General features: G+C 41.7%; 1 protein-coding gene across 3 annotated transcripts in view; it reads left to right on the top strand.

The window, feature by feature from the left end:
- The first annotated feature begins 7,755 nt into the window (after positions 1-7,755).
- Positions 7,756-18,350, top strand: part of LOC116736304 (A disintegrin and metalloproteinase with thrombospondin motifs 20) — a 103,091-nt gene continuing 92,496 nt past the window's right edge. For all 3 annotated transcript variants that reach the window (XR_004342531.1, XM_032588712.1, XM_032588713.1), the window contains exons 1-3: positions 7,756-8,307; positions 8,417-8,778; positions 14,957-15,116. Coding sequence is in view for 2 of the 3 variants with exons in the window: in XM_032588712.1 (XP_032444603.1) it covers positions 8,217-8,307; positions 8,417-8,778; positions 14,957-15,116 (613 nt within the window). In the remaining variant the exon portion in view is untranslated. The remainder of the gene's footprint in view (positions 8,308-8,416; positions 8,779-14,956; positions 15,117-18,350) is intronic.

The following is an 18,350-nucleotide window of genomic DNA, read 5'->3' as shown; positions in this document are numbered from 1 at the left end:
CTGCCATAAAGAAGGAATGTGAGTGGGTAAGGGTGTGCTTTGTGTATATAAACAGAACGGATGTCACCTCGAGGCTTGAAGCCATTAAGCGGCGAGCCAACGGAGTTGAAACCCCCTGTGGGATATCTGACCATCACCTGTTGACCCTGACCCGAGTCAACTGCGGGAAATTAGAGGTTGTTAGCTTAAGGTAGGGAAATAACAGGTAGGGCCCATAGCTGACAGAGAAAAAAGAGTAACTTAAGGAAGGGAGACCTTAAATTTCATGAAAAACACTTGCACTCTTGGATGTAGATGAGGGGACTGATACCAAGCCGTGGGTTATGAAGCTAGAAACTGGAGGCAATTAGTTAACTTATCTTTTGACCAGTAGGAAAGGTTTACCTTCCTGGTCACAGTTTCCAAATCCACCTATCCATCCCAGCTCACTCACTAATACACTGTCTCATTTGTCTAAATGTAATAAATGAGACCCAGAGATCACTTAGGGGCGTTAAGGTAAAGCTCAGTGCTGTTGGATTCTTAGAGAAACACATTTCGGGGGGCTGCTGGAAGTTGCTCTTTGACTCCTTGGTTTGTTTGGCTATTGAGTAAAATCTCTCCACAAATCGTCTGGTAAACATCAGTTTCCTAATTCATTTTAAGGTTTGATCTTTAAATGCTTAAGTTTTAATGCGTTAGCCCCACCCGGTTGTCAAGAGACAAAGGTTGTCAAACATCGAGTGAAAGTGAATAAACGGTGAAGTTTAAAAGAAAATAAAAGCGTCCTGGAACTGACCGCCGCCGATAAGTGAAGTGTAACAAGTCCATCTGGTGTTTGATGTTCTGAATCAAAATACTTTATCTATGAGGTTACGATTACTCAAGTGTCTCAAATGTCAAATATATATATAAAAAAAGAGACAAAAAATATTATTAAGAGAATCCAATAGAAAAATCCTTCTGTGAAAAAGCGAATAATCTAGTGGAAAACTCCTGGATCCACCTGACCATCATTATATTTATACTCAGCTGTTTCTCTCACAACTAATTAGCTCCCATACCAGCAGTGAACACACATGCTTATTTACGGCAGAACCTGGATCAAACACACACACACACCAATAACATTTTGTTAAAACGTATTTTAATAAGTTGTTTGTTGACCACAAGGTTTACAGAGCTATCAACTCTGAATAACTCTGAATATTTGACCATTCTTTCTTGGCAAGCATGGTATAATTTATTCAAATTGGTTTGGATCTGGGAAGGTCATTCCAAAAGTCTTCTTTCCCCCCCAAGGATTTCAGGTGAAAGTATTTCAAAAACACAAGATCAAATTTATATTAAGTCATAAGTGTTTTGGAATTTTCACATTCATGTGCTTTATGCTCTAAATATTTTCACTCCTTATAGAGTAGCGCTGGGAGAAGCTGATTAATTGGCTGGTCTATGGGCTTGAGTTGAGTCTGCAGTCTGATCCCTGACAGACATGTCCCTGTGGCCAACTATACGTTAAAAAAAACATTTCCTCAGTAACAATACAGGAAGGCGCTCCTTCAGTTTTCAGGCCTTTATTTTCCAAATATTTAGTTGTAAACACGACAGCTTAGGATGTGTCAAACGGGTAAGCGATCGATGCCCTGCTCTATAGAGTCAGAGGAATCTCAGCTCCCAATGGAGAGTTGAGAGTTGAGAGATAGGACAGGTGTGACAGAAATGTTAGTGGTTTGAAAGCATTAAGTCTGAAGGTGCTAAACCTGGAGCTTGCTAACAATCCACTGGGTGGTGTCCAGCATGCGTTCACATTGGGGTGGATCTCAGGTTTGTGGGAAACACAGAGAGCAAAATAAAACATGGAGACAGAAATGGCGTGTAGTTCTGTACCCATATACTGAAGGTTATTCATCAGCATGATTCTCAGAGCTTCCTATAAGTAGACCAACACCTCCATACTCCCTCCTGGATTGACATCAAATCCGTCTGGCTGGTTAAAATTTTACAGCTTTTAATAACCCGGCTAGCAGGCAGCTGTCTCTGGCGATTCCTGTGCCACTTACCACCACAAGAGTAATCCGCCATGTGTCATGGAGAAGATGGAGAACTCTACAAATGCAAGGGTTAGCACCCTGCCTTCTGGTCATTCTTCAGCTAAGAAAACATTTTTTTTCCTTGCATCCAATGTACACAAATTGGTAGCAAGAAGTCTACCAATGTGTCAGATGTTGTGTGGTGACTTTATCCGTTAGATTTAGATGTGAAAAATATTTATTTATTTATTTTTTAACTGGGCATGTCGAATGTAGAGCATGATTATTCCAGCTCATCTTTGCTGAATTTTTTTCTTCTTCTTGCTGATGGAGGGTGGGGAGGGGAGTACCAGCAACAGTGAACATAAAGACACTGGTGAACTCCTATATAAAAATAGATTAGCACATACTATTTCTGTGGTGAGGATGGATGCTTGATAGCTGATGGGAAATCCATTTCTGAGAGAAACTTGGATGGAGAAATATCTCCCGGGTGTTTGCATACTGTCTGTCTAGATCCACCGTCCATTCTGCAAAATGTTTATCACCGTCTGATCTTTTTAAAGTCAATGTCCCCATAAAATCTCTTTCATTACTTGGTCGCAAGACCGGTCTCCTGCTTTTAGCGTGACCAAAACACTCGTGAGAAATTAAATATAGTCCAGAAGTAAACAAGGATCAACCATATTTCCCACAAATTAAAGACCTACACATTTGTAAACAAGAAAAAAATGATATTGCTACACACCGCATAAGCAATAAATATATAAGAGCCAAATCTCTCTATTGAAACAGTCTAGAGGTCTTTGGATTAAAGATGTAGTTTAAAAGGCTGAGCTTCTTTGCTGTGAAACATTTCACAGATTGCAGTAATATCTGCAGGAACATCAGTGATTGTTCATAAAGCTCTTATTTTTGAGTAACGCATGAGTTACCACCCTCATGCTTCTGATCATCACACCTGATGCTTTTCAGCCATTCGGTTGGAAATAAATGTGGGGGGGTGAGTTAATTTATTCCCCACCAGAAACGACTTTCTTATTACACTTGAAAAATGTTTACGAATTTTGATTTTATGTTGAAACTTCATGACTGTCAGAATTAATATTAAATACTCATATGAAAAACGGGCTGTCTTTTGTACCTTTCGGTTTTTCAGTATAAAACTTTGAAAAACAATTCTCATCTTTGCTCGGTTTCAAACATAAAATCTCAAAGTCCATTTGAAGTAAGTGATTGTAAACATGAAAAATCATTTTACAAGCCAATATCATTTCTTCGGTTTGTTTTCCTATAGGTAATTACAATTATTTCACCAGCTCAGTTCTGTGTAGAGTTAGCGAGCGTTGCTTAAACTAGTTTATTACATTTAAATATCTGCTAAAGTCTTTTATATGTCATTGTGCTTTACAATTTATTTTGCATTATTTTTTCCTCGATTATTCAATGCTAAAGCAATAAAACCTATTCCATGCTGTTTGACTAGTGTTTACCTATTTACGTCTCCAAGCTTTCCTTGGGATCACTCAGCAGTCCTTAGCTTGCGGTGATCTCAGTGCTACAATAATAAACACAGCCATACAACCATGAAAGGAGGAGATTAGGATACAGGATCTTTTCTTAGCATTTCCTGACCCGACTCTTTTCCACCACAGTCACCATACGGTGAAATCCGAAGCGTCTTTGCTCAATTTCTTTCAGCGAGCCAGATTTCTTCTGTTTTGCAATTCGTACCCAATAAGATGACTCACAGGGAGGACGATGCTCGGTAACGTGACAGCGTAGTCCTGTTTTGGCTTTGCTTTACAGCTGTCTGGGGGATTGAACACAATACCTCACCCAATGAGAGCAGGAAAGAGGATGCTAAACCCCTGGGTTTAAAGGAATTCAGCAGCTTATGAAGCTTCGTACTGGCAGCAGGAGGTGGAGGGGGCGGGAGGGACTTAATCTTCCAGTGCAAGCCAACACAAGTTTCAGGTGGTCGAGCTCCTTGATCACTGCACCATGAGAACCACCTGAACGGTCAGTAATGGGGGAGGGTGGGAGCTGAGGATAGGAGGAGTGTAAAAGTCCAGGATGTCATGGTAACCCACCCTGGGCCCCAACACTCACACAGCATCCCACAATCTCTGCACCATTGACTTTCTAATTTAATGTCATCAATTTATTCAGTGTTACTTTCTGTACGAGAGTGCCTCAACATAACTCATGTAAAAGCAACATCTGGCACGCAACAGGAGTATGCCGTCATGTGCTGCAGTTGTCGGCACCGCCGCGGTCTGCGGTTATAATTCAGTCTTTGCGTTCGTGACCTCTAACGAGCACAAATGTGTGTCCAATAATGTTGCGACCGTAAGACAGAAGGTTGGCAAACATGAAACCCAGATATATCAAAGGTTATGGATCACTGCAATGACCTGAGAGTTCAAAACCGGTGAACCTGACAGGGTGAGGGACTATCCAGGTGCTTCAGTGTTCAGGTTTGCTCAAACCATGTCAGTGGCAGTGGGTCCAATTTATTATTACTTTTTTTGTAATAGATCACCTTGTGACATATCTGCAGAGAGGACTACATTGTAAATAATAGAACTCTGTAAGCAGTTTCTTGTTTTGTTTCTGAACATGTTGATTTATCTCCATTTCAATGGGTTAGCTGTGTCACTCTTGAACATTTTCCCATTTTATTTCATGCAACAACTGCAATATTCAAAGTATTTTATTTGGGCCTAATGGAAAAAGCAAAGGAACATTGGTCATGGTTGAGAGGAGGAGATGAATATATGGCAATATTTAAAGAGAACCTGACAGAGGTCTAAAAAGATCGAAAGCGACAACGTAGATTAAAAAAAAAAGGATTCACTGAGTATCACAATAGAAGAGTTTAAATAAAAGACCTAAATATAAGATATATAAAATTCAACGGATAGCAATGAAAACAAAATCTATTACAGTAGAATGCAATGTGAAAAGAATTAAAGGGTTATGAATATTTTTGCAAGGCACTGTATTGAATGAATTACTGAGTGAGAAAGGAAAACTTAAACAAGCAAAACAAAAGATAAAATGGAAAAAACTTTTAAAGAAGACTGTCAGACGCAAAACCCACTACTGATAAAACAAAGTGTCATCGTTTTCAGCTCTCAAAACCCACAGACATCTTTAAACTAAAATGCAAAACACAAGAGTGCATGACTTCTGCCGATGCGCAGTTCGCCACAATTGATTGCTTCCATATGAAACTCTGTACTCAGTCACATTGTTTTTCTTCTTTTCCTTCAGAGTTTAGCCTGCCCTGCATGCAGTCCAATTGGTGCAATAATAAAGCAAACACTACAATGTACTGCCACCATGACCTTCTGCTCTAAAAATATGGTCCATTCAGTCGGCATAATGATTGCTACGATGGCTTGAATAAAATGATGTGTGTTGATGGTTACCTGGCCGCAGGGAGGTTTCTGCTAAGAAACACCTGCAGGTGTAGTTTTCCTCGTCATTGTCTCGGTGTGTCTCTGGATTTTTATCCAGGAATCGGCAGAATCAATTTCTTCCTTAGGATTAAGCCACAGCGTTGTGTATCCGCCGGTGCAGAGCTCGCTCAACAGCAGCAGGTGTGAGTGAGTGCGTTTGCATTTCGGACTATGCTCTTGTAACCGGAACAGCAGTAAGAATCTACTTCTGCCCATGCATCAGTCAAGCATCTTGATAAACCCATGTGTGGTGCTGTGTCCTATCCAAAGTAAAGAGCTTCTATGGACAATATACTGTAGGCTCAAATAATTAATGATCTGTGGGTTTAACAACATGATGAAGGAACGTGCTACCTGCCAAAAATGACGTGGATCAAAACGGACCTCTTAAGCAACAGATCTTGTTTAGATTTTTTTCTAATTTAGCTGATTCCAATTATAAACAAGTTAACAGATGACAACCAGCTCTTTGCAACTCTGTTGGCATGGAAGTAAAGACTTTGTTCCCCTGTCGATTGAAGTACTTCTTTTGGGATTTTTCTTTTTGCTTGGTCTGACTGTGGAACACATAAGTTGTTGATGTAAAGATGGCTGCACACAAAAACATGGTGACACCTGGTTGTCAGCGTCTGGCAGGGAAAGTCTTTTCCGTTAACAATAACATCTGTCAACTAATGAGGACATGAGCAGCTACACTTAACCCAAATGAGCTATCCAGTAAAGTCGTATGGACAGTCTTAAGATGCAGCAAGGCAGATAAAATCCATAGCTGGTAAATAAGAGGGCAAAGGGATTTAAAGAAGGGAGGCAGAAGCTTTGGCATCTGTGTGTCATGCGGCATTGGCCCAAATAACATCATGCAGGGAGAGAGCTGTACCTCATCATTATTTTCTCTCAAACTAACTTAATAACATCATCGCCATTTTGATCAATTGATATTCTAAAATCTTTTTCAGCACCCTCCACACTTGTTGGCATCCATGGTGCAAATGTGTTAAATAGCCTGAAATGTGTCTTTTCTTGTACACTGAAAGTAAAGAAGAAAACAACCTTCTTTACCCTAAGAGGTAACTGGGATAAATGTTTTTCTTTTTTTTTTTTTTTTAAATCAGAAGAACCATACTTATTAGCACCTCTGCTGTGAAAGCTTTGCATAGAATCTTTTTGCCAACAGGACAACACTTGGTCTTCTCCTACAGAGCGGTGGAACCTTGGACATTTCTTTTGGAACAAACTCTCTAAGGGGTTCAGAGTCCTGCAGATTCAAGCGGCCATCAACTCTATTTGTTGTTCATATACCTTTTTTTTCCTTCCACAGATTTTTTTTCTTTCTTCCATCGATGGCGGTAGGTGTTTGGTCCTGTAACTGCTGGGTTGCCAGTTCAAACACCCATGCTGTCTGTCTCAATCATTGTGTCCTTGGGCAAGACAAGGACTACCACTAGCAGCAGCCTTGCCTGCTGCTAGTGGTAGTCAGAGGGGCTGGTGGTGCTGCCGCATGGCAGCCTCATTTTTATCTGACTGCTCCAGGACAATTGTGGCTGCAATGTAGCTTACCACCATCAGCATGTGAATAGGTGTGTGTGAATGGGTTAATGACTCAATATAGTGCAACTTTGGAGTCCTCTGGACTTGACAAAGCGCCATATATGTATGAGCCATATCGTAGGTTCCCAAGTATATACTTGGACACAGGAATCTGTGAACTGCAAACTTCTTTAACAATAAAATAGTCTAGTCGGTCAGTCTTGTGTAGGGGTGCCTGCTTGGGGCTACCCATTTCATCCTGCCCATTAATTTTACAGAAGTTACTGCATTTTAAGTGACTGCGGGTGGAGGCAGAATGAGTGGAATAAGAACCGCCCTGTCAGAGATTGTCTCCTGGACAAATATACAAATCATCAGTATTTGATATACGATTGCGCATAGGCCCAACCATGACCATGACATCTCTGTATTTAAATCTCCTTTTCATTCGTCTAGAAAAAAAATCAAAGTTTTTTATTTTTTATTTTTTTTTTTTACAAGATCATCATCAAAATGAACACTGTGTGTGAATCATTTATACCCTTTTATGTCATAATAAACTTCACTTCTTGAACTGAGTTACTGGTTGAATTGAGAAGCACCTGTATGCAGGCCACTGAAACACACATTCCTGGTGATGAGACTGATTGAGTTTTTTTTCCCCCGGTTGCGACTGATTTTCCCCACATCGACCGGTCTTTACTCCGAAGCATTTAAGCCCCCATGTGTGGCGGTGTGCGCGCACTCACCATTGGCTCCGGACCTTGTAGGGGCGTTGCTTCACCGTTATTGAGAGCTTTGGGTGCACCGAGGGGTGCTGAAGAGGATGGCCAGGGGAAAGCTTACTTGGCACTGATCCCTCCTTTCAGTAAAACACTGCAGTTTGCATTTGGCAGCAGTATTTTATTTATTTATTTTTATTTTTTTTAATGGAGTCTGGGGGGGAGAGACGAGAGGATGAATGTGTCATAAACACGGACAATTTTGCAGAGGCCAGCGGGTGCACGTTTTCAGCAATGCGATGAGGCCAATGCACTTTGCAAGAGTTGCGCTGCAGAGAGCCTCCGCGGATCCCACGACCTGTTGCTGACAAGCCGGGGAACAAGGAGAAGCAGACGGAGAAGTCGGGGTGGAGGGGGAAAGTCGCGCCGCGCCGCTCGGCAGAGACGGAGGGTAGGGTACTGCCTCGGACGGACTCTACGTGGAGGAAATCATGCATCTTGCAATCTGGCTGGTTGGACTAACGTGTCATTTGTCAGCACTCGCCAGGGAAACTCTGCAGTACCGATTGCATCCGAAACAAGGTAGGTCTGACTCGAGTCGCCTCGCTTGTCATGGGTCATAACGTATCACTCATTACGGCGACACCTTGATTGCCGCCGCGTTGCCTCTCAATCCCATGTTTCGTTGCAGAGAGCTTCATCAGGCAGCTGTCATCGTATGAAATCGTCACTCCGCTCCGAGTGAACGACTTCGGAGAATCGTTCCCCCACAAGCTGCACTACAGAAGGAGACGGAGGAGTTTAAGTGATGACCTGTCGGGCTTGCGGCTTCTCTACAGGATCGACGCGTTCGGGGAACGCTTCCATCTCGACCTGAGCGCAGACTCCAGCTTCATCGCCCCGTCCTACACCGTGACTCACTTGGGAGCGGAGCGGAGCGGCGACGCGGACTCGCACTTCCACGACCCCGGCGATATGCGGCACTGCTTTTTCCGCGGGCACGTCAACGCAAAGAGCGAGCACCCCGCTGTGTTCAGTCTGTGCACCGGTCTGGTGAGTCCCGCTGACTCTCCCGTTTCTCTTTAATCAAGTGATGCTGACATGCTTTCTCCCATTTCAATGGATCCCATCCATGCATATCCTGCAGAACCCGCAGTCTGAGTGAAGCGTGTAAGAGTGTAACAAGAGCAAGTGTTGCTGGAGTAATGACGGAGGGATCCATGAACTCTGTTACCTAGGGGGTGATGCGGTCTAAAGGTTGAGATTTTGACTTTGATCTGATCAGTTTACCCCTCATGTTTGTAGGACGGAGCAAAGACAGGTACTTGCAAAAGTACTTATACCTCCCTAATAACGCCATATTACCCCCCCCCCCCCCCCCCCCCCCCACACACACACACAAATTGTATAGGGAGCAGAGCATAATAAATGAGCTATGTTAATCTTTTTTCTTTTTTTTTTTGGTGAAATTATGTGTGGCAGAAAATGTGCCTAAGCACACCGTCACCACTGTGAGATATGATGGCGGTGGTATCATGCTGTGGGCATGTTTTTCTTCAGGAAGGACAGGGAAGCTGGTCAGAGCTGATGGTTAAAGGATCGAGCTAAATACAGAGTAAACTTGGAAGAAAAGCTGTTAGAAGCTGGAAAAGAATTTGAGATCAGGGATGGAGATTCACCTTTCAGCAGGAGCCTGACATTGAACATGCAGCCATGGGTACAATACAATGGTTTATGACAATGCATATTCTTGTCATACACAGGGGTGTTCCAATCTGATATCAATATCGGAAATCAATCCGATATCAGGCAAGAAACGAGCATTATCATTATCTTGATCTGAATCTGAACTCGTAGATAAATGCACACAGATAGAAGCACTCTATCTAGTACAGCATTTCTATCCAGCAGCGCTTGAATTCTGCTCTCAGACCACTGGTTACTAATACTTATTGTTGCTGCCTTTTGTTCATTTGATCAAACCTTTTGTAGCATTTCACAGTACAAAACAAGTAATAAAGGTAAGCCTGATTCATTCTGATATTGTGCAGGGTCAATATCGATATCGTCCAATTCTCAAAGCTGCAACATCGGTATCATACCGGAAGTGAAAAGGTCAAAACAGGACACCTCTCGTAGAATGGCCCAGTCAAAGTTCAATTGAAAATCTGTGGGAAGGTTTGAAAGTAGCTACTTTATTTGATTTGACTAAGCTTGAGCTGCATTAAAAACCATGTGTGTGCTTGTTATGAGAAGAAATGTGAAACGTTTCAGTTATGAGAGATCAAGATCAGTTTTTATTGAGCTTTCAAGAAGGTCTTTCTAAGTTTTCCTTTGAGTTTATTGCCTACATTTTGACTTATTTTCATTTCAGTACCTGACCAGACTCAGAGTTGTGTGTTTGTGTGTGTGGGGGGGTGGGCGTGGGGGTCTGTGTGTGTGTGTGTTTGGAGATGCTTTACTCCAATCCATGAATCATTCAGACATGAAAAGACTTTTTAAATTCAAATGATGAGCCAGTGTTTTGTCTACACATACCAGACAACTTAGCAGAGATTCAGAAATTGTATCTTTAGACACTTTGTTCCTGACAGTCTGTTAAAAAAAAAAAAAGTTCCCATGCTGTGGTGAATCTACAAAAAAATACCAAAGATAACACAGTTTCAGATGGAGGTCTCTGAGAGTCTTGACATGGCAAACCAGAACTGAAGCCTACAGTGAAACCTCAGGAGTTTTAGAAAACTGTCGCTGTACACTGAAGTGACTACCTGCTGGTAGATTTTTATTATGAGTCCTACATTACAATCACTACAAGAGTGGATTACACAAAAACAAAGCAAAACTTTAAATAAGTGGTTGTCAAAGCAGATACAAAATGTCCACATTGCAAATACAAACTGATGCATTATGGGTATGAAATGTCTAGCACTAGACGACGACATTTTGTGCCCAAAAAAGTCCGACTCAAAATGACCAAATCTGCAGTGATGCAAAATGGTGAGGTGCCTGAATGACCCGCATCTCTTACTGATTCATCTACTATTCTGTCCTAAGTTCATTCATTTAAACATTATACATTTAAAGGCTGCCTGTGTTGGTGAGTGTGTGTGTGTTTTAGCATTTCTCAGCTGAAAATCCAATTTTTCTAACAAATACTATGTTGTAAGGACCCACTGCTCCTTCCTGGGCACAACGTCTGAGCCCCTTAAGAAGAAGTGCTGCTTTAGGATAGGGGCAAAGGTTAGGATCAAGTTGTGAACTGAGTTTAGGTTAGACATAAAATGCATTTGATTATGAAAATATGTCATATATGTGAATTTGTACTTGAGGATCACTTTCACAAAATCTGCCAACAAAGAGAGGTAATTTGTGGAAAGTGGAAGCCTTTTTCCGGTCCTCCCTTTCTTGCAGCGCTATTGTGATATTCTTGTTTGGCTTAGAGGTAAAGTGGGAAGCAAGTTTTGGTTAAGGTTAGAAATAAGGTAGTAATGGTTAAACTTAGGGGAAATGTTTGGGTGGAACATGAATGTTGTTACTTAAATGAATGAAACCCAATGCAAAGTCCTCACTGTGTGCGTGTGTGCGTGTGTGTGTGTGGTGCCACTGCAACAGTGAGACCGTTTTGTGTTACTATTTGGCTTGTTTGTAAGATTCTTTTCACCCATTGTAACATCAGCATGATTCAACATGAGTGACATCATCTGAAATCCTAAACAACCTCATGAAACGATCGCTGACAAATGATGTCATTTGCCTTTTGATCACACTTGGTTGATAATTCCTAGTAAACAGTTTTGAACCCAAAATATATATAAATATATGTTTTTTTCTGTTTCATTTGCTGCAAACTTAATAAACCAGCTGACAGACGCTGAAATGTGTCCCCCAAGTCGTCTTTTAAGGGTTATGACTGTTTTTTTTTCTCTACAGATTTACCAGTTTAAAAAGTTTGTTATGAGCCTGTAATACAGTTCAGGAGAGTGGTGGGTTTCTAAATCCAATATTAATCATGCGGGAATCCTCCGTGCTGGACTGATTTAGTTTGCTGACTCCTGTGGGAGAGAATCTGATAAGTGCTGAAGGGGATGACTTCATGGGTCACATGAGGTTACTGGACCAGGAGCAAGGGGGTTGACCTCAGTCGCACCAGTGGGATCCTGTGTGGGGGGTGGGTACAGGGCGACCGTAGACTTAGAGTCTCACTATTCCCGTTGCGGCATCTATTTCAGTGATGCAATTCTTATTTTTGGACTGTTGTTGCAAGTACAGTTTAGAGAGGGACAGGTGGCTCTAAAACTAAGTCAAAAGTTAAACAAATTGATTTTTTTCATCTAAATGACCCCGCACGGTGTCGCGCAATTATCAGGTTGATGAGCATTTCGTTACCTCTTTGCGCAGCCGCGACATATTACTCACTTATCCAAACAAGTTTGCTTCCTTTTTGTAAACATATCGCTCACTGAGGATGACAGGACAATAGATGCGGCACCAAAGGCTGCTGGGTCATAAATGTGTCTTCAACTGTTCACTGGGGCTTGCTGGTCTGGGTCGCATTGTGTTGAGATGAGGTCATTAAAGAATAATTAAGCCATAAAACAAAGGGGTCATTCTAGGAAAATGCAGGTTTCCCATTTTCGTCCGGAGTTACTCAAAGCCATCCCCAGGGGGCGATTGATGAGGGGAGAGAGGGGGAGGGGGGCGCGGAGTTCAGGGGGCTCTTTGCTCTTTTCAAAGTGAGCTCGCCGTGATGGACAGAAAAGAGGAGAAAGCTCTGCAGCGGAGACAACCGCCCCTGAAGGTTTTGCGGGGAACTTAAGGATTGCTCACACCGTGGGAAATGTTTGTTCCCCGCGGAGCTGGCGCTCTTGGTTTTCTCCCATAATAGAAGTGTGTGATGGGTCATTCTGCCCTGAGAAATGCTTCTATTTTCTAAACGATGTAAAGATCGGGATCCCGACTCTTCTACGGGCCCTTTCACCTCAGAGGTCGCCACCGTTTTTTGGATGACTCAGCACAGAGAAGGGGGATGAAAAAAAAAAAGCCATGTCATCTTAGTTCAGATAGAAGTCAGTTGGTTGTGAGGTCCAGTTCAACCCTCCTTTCTAGCCAAACGTCTGAAAGATTTACTGAGCCAACACTGGGAAACTAAAGCTTTGCCTCTTTCTAGTGATGCAACAGGTCATTTGTGTGCTCAGACTGCTGCTAGTAGAGAGTTGTAGGATTAAATCGGATTCACGATACATAGCATTGCAAAAAAAACAGGCACCAGCTGCCTTATATTTAATTATAAAGTGCTTAGATGTGCAAAAACGTGGTCTCACTTAAATGTTCTGTAATGTGCACATCATTAAAAATAATCTCACTAAACATTGAATTGCAGAAATTTTCATGTAATTCTTATTCCTACAAAGCTTTAGTAACAAATCATTGAGAGTTACACTTAATTTCTTATACCTTAACATCAGATTAAGTTGTTTTAAAATGCAACAACAGGAGAACAAAGGTGTAAAAATGTTTATTTTCATTTTGAGTTGAGTAGGTTGTGCACAGATTATCAGTTGACAACACATCACCTCAGATTTTCAGCTAAAGAAAAACTAAAGTTCTTTTATCCAAAGAAAAGTTTTTATTCATTTTAGAGAGATACCCCTAAATGCATTTCAGTGCCGTTAGTGCAGTGCCGACTTGCCAACTCCAATTAATTTATCAAATTTTATTATTTTCTTTGAAGAACTGTTTTAAAATGTTTAAAAGATAATTTTTAAATTTATCTCATGTAATGTTAACATTTTTCGAGAGACTGAATTTTGAATTTTCGTTACCTGTAACCCATCATCAAAATTCCAAAAAAATACAGGCTTTCATTCTATGTGTACTGAATCTGTAAGATATAATACATTTAAGCTTCTGAAATGAAAAACAAACCTTTTCACAATATTCAACATTTTAGATGTTATTGTGGAATGTGCAGAGCGCTTGTTTCCGCTGGTTGAGGAGAGCCTCATGAATGTAATCAGAGCGGTGGCCGAATGCAAATAGCAGATTTGCCCTTAAGATTGTTATATTACTTGGAGTGCTGCCATTGTGGATATGATTAGATTGCAGTACTGGCCTGTGGCCAGTGTGTCCAGTCCTACTTTATGTTCTCTGATGATCAAATCCTTTACGTGACTAAGCAATTTCATTTGGCTTCTTAGCTCCTCCATGGAGAAGCCAGAACTGTGATGTGCTGCCATCATCATTTTTAACCAGAGCTAACGTTCTGTGCACGCTGAAGAGAGTTGGGGAACTCTACATATGGGGAACAAAGTGAGCTCACAGTGCACAACAGAAGACATTAATAGACTATGTTAACACAGATTTTTATCCAACAGTTAGCTGGTTAACTTCATCCACATTGAGTTCTTGGAACTGAAAGATGACGGAGTAAAGCACAGGAAGGTGTCAAAGTTTGACGTTCTATGGTCTCGTAACACTGCACTGGAAGGGTGTTGAGAACAAATTGTGAACAAATCCTTCCACTCTTAGTGAACAAACACAGTTTGTACTTGTTTTCCGTATCCTATCCATACGTTTCCCGCTGTCAAATGCCCATCACCTGTGGGGACGGCTGTGGTGTAACACTCCCGTAAAGATAACATTCCAGGGTCCAATATCCGGCTTAAGTGTGCGCATGAAATTACCATGCAAACATCACCGTGCCTCATGGCTCAAAGCGCTAAGAGGCTTTGAGAGAAGCTGAGCTGCCAAATCAATATTAGCATTCCTCTGTCTGCAGCTCTCTTCTTTTATGATGATGTCACTCCTCCCACTGTCAGCGTGTGAGGAGGGAAACACATTTCCAAAGTTGTGAACACATGACAGATCAGCTTCTGCGCAGACGCACGAGACTGTTCACACAGTTGCAGTGAATCGCTTGCTTATTGATGAATGCATAAAAAGGTGCAGAATGTTTGAAAATGTTCCGTTATTGTCGTGGGTAAAAGTTCAAGAGTGACTCAAAGTGAGCTTTGACAAGAGATTTCTGATTCGGTATGTTCTTTCCATACGTTCCCATCAAAAGCAGACAAACTCTTTAAGAGTTTCGCCTGCGGCAATAAGAGCGTTACTTTAGTTTCAATGAAAGCCAGTTGTAAACTGAACCCTGCAGAGCACACACAGTATATGCTCTCACTTGCAATCACACGCTTTGTGCCAAGGCCGTGAATGACATCTCTTTTCTCTCCGTCAGGTCGGAACATTTACGACGCAGCACGCCGAATACTTCTTGGAGCCTCTTTTGAACGTGTCTGGCGCGGAATACGAAGAAGAGCACAACAAACCGCATCTCGTCTATCGACACGAGAGGAGACGAAACACCTCGCATCCCGATGAACCCTGTGCTGCCTCGGGTAACAGACAGCCCAACTCATTTGCCTGTAACCAGACTGTCTGAGTTTCACCCTTAAACACTTACCTCCTCATTACCTGCGCACACTTCTCTGAATCACGGTCTTTAATGTTGCCTTAAAATTTTTATTCTTGTCAGTCACAGTCACAGTTTTTTTTGTGTGTGTGCTCTACGATACCTGAAAGATTTCAGCCTTGATTAAGGGGTTTTAATGAAAGCCTCTCTCAACTTAATTAAGCAAAACTGGCTCCAGGGGCTGTTTGCTGTTTGTTGCTTTTCTACTGCTGGAGCAATCTTTGCCAAGTTCTCTGGCAGGAGCTCAGACAAGGTTAGAAGTAATAACGATTTAGTTTGGAGTTGCATTCAAAAGAACTTGGGGGGGGGGGGGGGGGGGGGGGGGGGGGGGGGGAATGTTTTCCGCCCGAGAGCCTGCTTGTGCGTTCCCCCTGTTTCCTTTAGAACTTTTATGGTGAGGGATCTGGGTGGCAGAAAAAGCAACATGACTGAGTGAAGTTCACCTCGAAGGAAGACCCTCCCTGAACTCCTCAAAGGCAGCTCTCAAGGTGGCCTTTTGTTGCATAATGCAATAAATCTTTCATGGGCAGAGCTCTTGAGTTGCTTGTTGTCTGGCGTCGGCCTTTGTGGTGTGATGGTGGCCATTGTCTGTGGACTGACCTGGAGAGCCAGGCCAATGACGCCTTATGATGCTTTGCCCTTTCACTCTTTTGGCCTGTGTGTGTATGGCAAACAGAGCCTAGGGCCAGAGATGTTCACTGCACCCCTACTCTGGGACATGTTTAAATATACTCACCCTTTAGAAAAAACATCAGATGCCTCATTACATTCATACATTCATTTCGTATTACAAATTCTGCTTCCTGGATCTTTCGCCCTTTGCTCTGGGGTCTTCCTTCTCGTCCTATTGTGACCATCTCAGTACTTGTACTCTAGACAACTTCAGCCTCTACTTTGCTGCTCACAAACACGGATACAAATACAAATATACGTACTTATAAGTCTGCAAAACTACTTGCTCTTTCTAAGAAGCATGTGGTAAATGAGAGATTCTGAATTTCAACAGTGACCTCCATGGACAATACAGAGAACTGCAAAATCATATTTAACCTGGTTATATTTGATCAATATCAAAGATTGGGGTAAATACAGAATTCAATTTTCAACTGGTGGCTTCTTTTAAGAAGGGGAAAAATGTGAGCTTGTGTGAAAACAATGTTTGGTTTGTAAACCTAACATCTGGTTGTGTCACCCCTTTGGCAGTAAAAATTGCTATCAAATCCTGATAGACGGCTTCACTGTGGTGGGATTTTGGGCCAATTTTGGACTAGCTTTTTATTTATTTTTTGAGCCATTCAGAAGTGTTCTTCCTCTTCCTGCAGTGTGCTTGTGTTTAAGATCACAATGGGCAACCCCCCCTCCCCCCAACAATCTACATCCAAAGGCTTTTTTTTGTAAGTCTTGGTCCTCATCAAGATTTTTTGTTCTTTTGGTCAGCAGTGGTTTATACCTTGACAATTCTCCCATGGATCTCTTCCTTACTATTAAACCTTGAACACTTACCTTTGCTGGACAGTTGATTTGTCCAGGATGAACTGCACTTACCCAATGACTGCTTGTGAAAAGAAGGGGAAGGTTAAACTGTCCTGGGAAAAGTGAGGCCTAGAGCGCTTTTTATGTGGTTTTGGGTTCTTTTGTGACGTTCTAAATGAATCGTGGATTGGGTCTTAGAGCAGTTTTGTTAGGTGTTTTGAAACCATTCCAGAGGAATATATGCCAATTACTTTGTTTCGCATCTGTCCTCGAATGTGTTTCAAATCAGACATTATTTGTTGCATTTTGAGATATTTTAGCCTAATTCATGGGGTCAAGTATTTTTTCAATTTGCAGGCTTGACTTCAAAGTGTGGCTCGTGAAGTTGAACTTGTTCGTTTTAGATCTATTTGTCATCTGTGTTGGAATTATTGTCTTTCTGTTTCCCACACTATTTCCTCTTTTTCTTTACCATTTTTCTTCTTAATGTCTTTATAATTTTTACGTCTTTGAGGTCTGACTCAGACCGCAAAGACGTAAGTCGATCGTGCAACAATATCCCTTTCAATATTAAGTCCTGAATCACAATCTTTTTCTTTTAATCACAACTTTCTGTAATTGTAGAACTCATAAGTGATTAATGTACAACAAATAACACTTTCTGGTGCATGTAAGAGATGGGAGGTAGGAAGAAATGTAAATTTCCCAGGACACCTGTGGGGCTTCATCAAAGGAAAGCGAGGTAAACACGGTGGAGGAGGATTAAAAGAACCGGTGATCCCAACTTAGGATTGTGAGGTGACCCAGGCTGCAGCTCCTCAGCTTTATCAGATCGGAGCCTCTCTCAGATGGAGTGATAAAAGGTGCTCTTTGAACGCCACATTGAGTCAAGACTAACAAGCCTGTCATGTCTTTTTATGGGAAGGAGAGCGGAGCACGCTGCTACTCGAGGGTCTGACATATACCGTGACTTGACGCGTGTTGTTCTGCTTGCAAAACACTTGTAGTTGCTGCTTTTTGAATCAGCATATTGTCCTACAAGGTTTGAACTGCATTCGCATTTTCATTAATAATCTTTGATTTCAAGTAGCTCAATGCTGTAGGTTGTTCTCTACAACCAACTAGACAATGTGGCCAAACAATAGTTGGAAAAAAACTATGATTTTTCCAAATACATCAACATACATCTTGCAGCTTGGTTGTTTAGTGTGGAAATCATAACTCTTTAAGAATCATAAATAGCATCTCTAAATGCTATTTAGTAACATCACATAATTTTGAATGCTGCAAAATAGAGTTCACGTTTCAATCTGCCTTTAGCAACTTAAGAATAGCAGTCTCTGTTCGTATTCCCTTGATTTAAGGTACTTAACTATGACTCTTTAAGAGTTCAAAAAAGTTTACCAGCCTTTCCAAATCCCAAACATTCCATGACAAGACTTTGAACTTTGTCGTGTTACTTTTAGCCTACCTGTTATCTGCTGTTATCTCTTGCTCTATTTTGTGGCATTAAATAAAACAGACATGTTGCAGAATATTGTTTCCCTTTAAACAGCTACCTATACCTCATGTGTCGTCACTTAAATGCCTCGTTGACAGTGAAATAAACGAACTTTGTGTCTTCACACAGTAACCCTTTCCTCACCAAAGGGTGTTATTGTTACTGTGGCCTAGTAGTTCTTGTTAC

This window comes from Xiphophorus hellerii, chromosome 2 (genome assembly GCF_003331165.1).
Source record: "Xiphophorus hellerii strain 12219 chromosome 2, Xiphophorus_hellerii-4.1, whole genome shotgun sequence".
NCBI classification, from domain to species: Eukaryota; Metazoa; Chordata; class Actinopteri; order Cyprinodontiformes; family Poeciliidae; genus Xiphophorus; species Xiphophorus hellerii.
The sequence above is the reverse complement of the archived record's forward strand: the minus strand, read 5'-3'. Positions and strand labels throughout refer to the sequence as shown.